Source organism: Lactuca sativa, chromosome 1 (assembly GCF_002870075.4).
Source record: "Lactuca sativa cultivar Salinas chromosome 1, Lsat_Salinas_v11, whole genome shotgun sequence".
Lineage (NCBI taxonomy): Eukaryota > Viridiplantae > Streptophyta > Magnoliopsida > Asterales > Asteraceae > Lactuca > Lactuca sativa.
Genome location: NC_056623.2, coordinates 42,193,659 through 42,199,451, shown reverse-complemented (window position 1 = coordinate 42,199,451; position 5,793 = coordinate 42,193,659). Strand labels below are relative to the sequence as shown.

Genomic DNA, 5,793 nt, shown 5'->3' with positions numbered 1-5,793 from the left:
AATGTATCGAATGCAAAAGGAACAAACACATGTTGATTTTCTCTACATGCATTCTCGTGCTTTACCACTTTGCACGCAGCGGCTTTCAAAGCGGCATGCCCAGCTGCGAAACCTCCGCTCCCTAAACCAACGAGAGGAGAGACACCAGTAAGATCCACGCACACATGCTTCCTTCCTATTCATCCAAAGACCAAAATGTCAGCCGGTCTAAGTGTGGACCTGCATCCTGCGGGTCCGTCAAAAAGTTTACGGTTTAAATGTAAAAACATATATTTATGCAAAAAAAATTGTTTTTTAAATATAAGAAAATATATTTATACACTTTTAAATGGAAAACATGTAATATTAAACAAAATTGAGAAAAATGATGTCGATTTGAAACAAACAAACGAAGTGTTAAAACTAAAAAAAAAAAAAAAAAAAAAAAAAAAAAAAAAAACTTAATGTCAAATTTGAATAAGTGAAAGTGAGTCTTTTGTGTCATTTTTATCAATTTTGACATGTTACGCCAAGTAATCAAATAATGTAATTTTAATATGTCAAGTCAACGGATAAAATGACATTTTAATGTCATCTTAATATGTAGCGTCAACACATAGGTACAAATAAAATGTCATCTTAATATGTCGCTAATTAGATTGTACGTGATTACTATTGCAAAACTTAATAATTAAATTATAAATAAAAACAATTAAAACAATGAATGTAGTCAATGAACTATTTTTGTAAAAGCCATGTTTGAGTAATTTACCCTTTAATATATTAATATTTTAATTAGATTAAAAAGCTATCTTTATTATTACTTTTTTATAGACGCAAAGTTCGTTTTAGAAATTCAGACAGCCAGGTAAAAAAGGGACGAAACCGGAACCGGGTGATTTACACCGGTTCCCGTCCGTATACCAACCGTCTTATCTTCTTGCAGCTCTCGTCGATATGTTCATCGTCATATTTATACGCAGATTCTTTGCTTGGTTTCATCTTCTTCCCTCATGCCAAAGCTTCCTTTCCCTTCCTTCATGATACTATCTATCTTCGACTTCTTTCATATCCAACCATCAATAAATTTTCATTCGGTTAAAATGAATGAAAATCACCTTCTCCAATCTGATTATATCGGTTTACATTCATGAAATTCTTTGCAAACATGATTGAGACGTGGTTCAGAAGAAGTTTTTACTCGAAATGGTAAAAACTTATGCGCTGGATATAAATTTTCATTTTGTAATGTTATCGAATTCAATTTTCCCTTCTCAACGTCTTAATTTTGTGTAATGTAGCCATTCAAATATCAAGCTGACATTGATGCGAATCGAGATTATAAAGAGGAGGCGAAAAGCAATGGAGAAGTATTTGAGGAATGATATTGTTGATCTTCTGAGAAACGGGTTTGTTGCTGATGCTTATCATAGGGTAAATATTTCTGCACTTTTTGCTCTCCCTCTTTCTTTTTTCTTGATTTTCAATTCGTTCAGAAGAAAACATTGAGGATTGCAGCTTAAAATGATTCGCGTATTTAACAGAATTGAATATATATGTCATGTATGATGCAACTTTTAATGCAAGATGTACAAGTTGTTACTAGCTAAGATGCTATTCAACGTAAACAGGCTGCGGGACTATATCTTGACCAAAATCGGTCATTATGTTATGATTTCATCGAGCAATTTTGTATGCTGATCATAAACCATCTCACAGTCATGAATGATCAGAGGTAAAGACGCATCTTTTTGATCATGCATGTATCTGATGCTTTAATCCTTTCTTTTTCTTTTTGCTTAAAAGTACATTTTAATTAAGTTTTAACTGTTAAATGATTTCCTTCCTATGTCACGTACATAGTGAATGCCCAGAAGAATGCAGGGAAGCAGTCTCATCGTTGATCTATGCTGCTGCAAGAATTGCTGATTTGCCGGAATTGCGCGAACTTAGGAGCTTGTTTACCGAGAGATATGGCAATTCACCCGAAGCTTTTATCAACAAAGAGGTTGACTCCTTTTATCGAAATGATTATAATTAAATAGTAAAACACGATTTTTTAGGCTGAAATCCAATAAGTTAGCTTATGAATAATAATGTTTAGTAAAAAATACATATTAAACTAGATTGTAAATATAAAATGACATAAATAAACAGATATATAACTAAAAGAAAAAAGAATATATATAATTAAAGACATTTTTGGAGTATTTAAAAAAAACTCCATAAGTTACATCATTAAAAGCTAACTATTTTACCTAACACTTATTTACAAATAAAAAATCTAGCTAATTTACATCATTTTTTTCGTTTATAACTTTTAAAAGTTTAAATTACAGAAAGTCATAACACATATAGTTTAGTGATTAAATTGTTAAAAAGATAAAACTCTAGCTAATTTACATCATTTTTTTCGTTTGTGGTTTTTAAAAGTTTAAAATACAAGAAATCGTAACTCGTCTGTTATATTTTTATGATTCTTATAAAGGAGCTCATTCGTATATAACAATTTTTCTCTATACATACTAAATTGTATTTTAAAATGTTTTATTGTACAACTTTATAAAGCATCAATTCTTGTGTATGGAAAAAAAAATTATTATGTACGAATCACTTCCCTTCTTATAAGAGTATAGTTTAGTGAATAAACTGATAAAAAAACCAATTATTAAATTGATAAAAATCAATTTAATAGTTAAATTGATAAAATAGTAGAAATGTCTTTTAAGTATATTCTTTTATATTTTTCTCTAATATGAAAACAAGGTAACATAGAAAAAAAGTTTTATTTTCCTCTAATATGAAAACATGGTAACTCAGAAATTTTTTTTTTTTTTTTTTTTTTTTTTTTTTTTTTACAATCACAAAAAGTATAAGTGTTGACTATCAAAAGATAGTAAACGAACTAAAATAATAAAATGCATATATTATTGTATATTTGCATTTTTATTGTTGTTTCGTGGTACTTTTAATCATGTAAAGCTAAAAAATATTTGTTGTTGTCAGTTTATGAATTTGTTTAAAAAGGAGCGCCCAACACATGACATGAAGATTCACTTGATGCAAGAGATTACGTTAGAACATGGTGTAGAATGGGACCCCAATTCACTAGAACAAAGTTCAAACAAGCCACCCTCATCCATCGACGTAAGATCATTTCCTTTTTGATTCGTCAACTCTTTTTTTTTTCTATCTTGTGGGTCTTATTTAGACAGTCTTAAGAACCTACAAAATATAGAGCGAGAGAAACAACATCACAGAAGTAAATATCACGTGTTTTGTAGGATCAGTCCCAAAACATGTATGGTGATGGAGACAATGAAGAATCTCATGGAACCCACAATGAAAATGGCTTGAGGATAAAAGTTCAAGAGACAGGACACCACGAGGGGTCAAACGGTGAAATTGAAAAACAAACGGATCAAATGCGTAAACGAATTTTAGATTACTGGTCAAGGACCACTAGTCTATTCTCAACTAGCCGAGAAACTAGCACAAGTTCAGACGATAGTTCTTCTGATGATTCAAGTAAAGGAAGATCATTCTTTGGATTAAGACAAAAACATAACGGTAACAAGGAGAACCAAGAGGTTTCAAATAATTCAAATATTCAAATTTTAGACAATAATGCCACATTACCACCAGGTGAGAAAAACACACGACGAAGAAAACGTGGGCCCCTGTCACGAGTGAAATCACATTCCACTGAATGTGTGCCAAATCCATTAGCAAAGAAAGGGCATGTGCGAACGGTTTCAGATGTAACCAATAATCCACCAAGGGGACATGTTCATCCAAAACTCCCTGATTATGATGAAATAAAATCTCGATTTGCAGCCCTTAGAGCAAAAACTTAAGAGCAATGGTTGAAGTTATGTACATATGCATAAACTCTTTCTTCCTTATAGGTGTGTCTTATATTCATTACCTAACTTCTTAGATGTTTGCTTTAGTGCGAGGTCTCACTTGAAGTTGTCATTATGTTTAAAAGATTCATATGGTGTAAATAATATAACTTATAATAAAATAATGCCAAGTGAATAAGTGTTTGTTGTAACTTATGTAGTCTCGTTATCACGTGGATGATTTTTTAAATATGCTTGTTGTTCGTGTAACAAGGATAAGGTAATTGAATTAATTTATTTTTTATGTTTTTTTTGTGCTTCATAGATTGAGACCAATTACATTTTAATTTCATGTGATATGGTGAAGGACACTTAGGTGTTGTTTGCTTATTTTCTGTAGATCTTTTTGGCCTCTTCTGTCTTTGTTACCCAGACCACATGCAAACATTAGCTTTCGCAAACTGTTTGTTTTTTTTTGAAGACTGCAGACCTAAAAATATATGCGTGCCTTCTTCTTAGCGTAGATGTAGACCAAAATTTTCTAACATCTTCAAACATATCCTAACATAAAAAAAACACATATATTTTTATTTTTTTTTATTATATATTTTTTTTAAATTTATATTAATTCCAACTTTATTATTGATAAACAAGTTGAAAAAAGAAAGTTAAAATATTTTAAAAAAATGTTCGACGACACAAACATGATATTTTTGACAAATTTATAAATAAAGATTTATTATTATAATGGTCGTTGAAGTTGTTTATATTAATATAAAAAAAATCATAATATATTTTTATATTTTTTGTGCCAAATCTATAAAACATTATTTAATATGACATCGTCAAATTTTTGAAAAAATATTTATGGTACGTTTTAGAAAATTTAACAAGATGAACATGTCATACGTTTGATTAACAAATTTATTTTTTGTTATTTAACAATTATTATGTTTAATTATTTTATATAAGCGTTCTTTAAAAGCTATATCACCATAATGATCTTTATATTCGATTTCCATATAATTAAAATTAAATAAAATTATATTTATAATTTTTTTTAAAAACATCATAAATGGTCCTGTGGTTTTCCAAAATTTGAAGTTTAGTCCTTGTGGTTTAAAAACGTCATAGATGGTCCTTGTGCTTTCAAAACTTTTGACGATTAGTCCTTATTGCTAACTCCGTAAAGTTTGTTCGTTAATTGAATGGACATTTTCGTCATTTCACTACCACATGGACCATTTATCAAAATGAAAATAAACCATATTACAGGTGCCTTGGTTGCAATATAACCCTGTCCCTCCTGGTTTGTTTGGATTAAAAAACTTCAATTAAGTTGCAGGTTATCTCAGGCATTTCATCAAGCACATCCAGTTCATTGTGAAAGGGTATTTTGGAGGCGAGACCTAATGTAACATCCCATCTGGCACGTATCACAATATTGTCCGCTTTGGGCCACTCGACACGAGGACTTCCCAGGGGGTCACCCATCCTGGTACTACTCCCGCCTGAGCACGCTTAACTGCAGAGTTCTTATGGGATCTGCTGCCCTCACGGCTTTAAAACGCGTTGTGATAGGGAAGGTATCCACACCACATCGACTGGGAAGGAGAACTAAGCATTCCTTATAAGGGGTGTGGATACCTTCCCTATCACAACACGTTTTAAAGCCGTGAGGGCAGCAGATCCCATAAGAACTCTGCAGTTAAGCATGCCCGGGTGGGAATAGTACCAGGATGGGTGACCCCCTGGGAAGTCCTCGTGCCGAGTGGCCCAAAGCGGACAATATTGTGATACGTGCCAGAGGGGGATGTTACAAATGGTATTAGAGCCAGGGCACGGGTCGATGCGTTCGACGGGGACATCGAACCCTATAATGGGGGGTGAAAGTGGGTTAGATCTGATCCCACATCGGCTAGGAAGGAGAACTAAGCATTCCTTATAAGGGGTGTGGATACCTTCCCTA

General features: G+C 32.2%; 1 protein-coding gene and 1 pseudogene across 3 annotated transcripts; one reads left to right on the top strand and one right to left on the bottom strand.

The window, feature by feature from the left end:
• Window positions 1-936: 936 nt before the first annotated feature.
• Window positions 937-4,074, top strand: LOC111909214 (uncharacterized). Of its 3 annotated transcripts, XM_023905017.3 has the most exons (7): window positions 944-1,188; window positions 1,281-1,413; window positions 1,611-1,714; window positions 1,843-1,987; window positions 2,986-3,126; window positions 3,264-3,549; window positions 3,625-4,074. In XM_023905017.3, exons 1-7 carry the CDS (start codon window positions 1,130-1,132, stop codon window positions 3,834-3,836), a joined length of 1,080 nt encoding a protein of 359 aa, XP_023760785.1. In that variant the 5' UTR covers window positions 944-1,129; the 3' UTR covers window positions 3,837-4,074. The 3 variants fall into 3 exon arrangements, with proteins under 3 accessions (XP_023760780.1, XP_023760785.1, XP_023760772.1); XM_023905012.3 differs by having other exon boundaries at window positions 937-1,188; window positions 3,270-4,074; XM_023905004.3 differs by having other exon boundaries at window positions 953-1,188; window positions 3,264-4,074.
• A 1,207-nt stretch (window positions 4,075-5,281) lies between these two features.
• LOC128131213 (5S ribosomal RNA) lies at window positions 5,282-5,399 on the bottom strand (annotated as a pseudogene).
• Between the last annotated feature and the right edge of the window lie 394 nt (window positions 5,400-5,793).

Coding starts and splice junctions, on each gene's coding strand:
- LOC111909214 (XM_023905004.3), top strand. CDS start 1,130: ATGAAATTCTTTGCAAACATGATTGAGACGTGGTTCAGAAGAAGTTTT. Junction 1,715..1,842: donor ACAGTCATGAATGATCAGAG/GTAAAGACGCAT, acceptor TCACGTACATAG/TGAATGCCCAGAAGAATGCA. Junction 1,988..2,985: donor AAGCTTTTATCAACAAAGAG/GTTGACTCCTTT, acceptor TGTTGTTGTCAG/TTTATGAATTTGTTTAAAAA.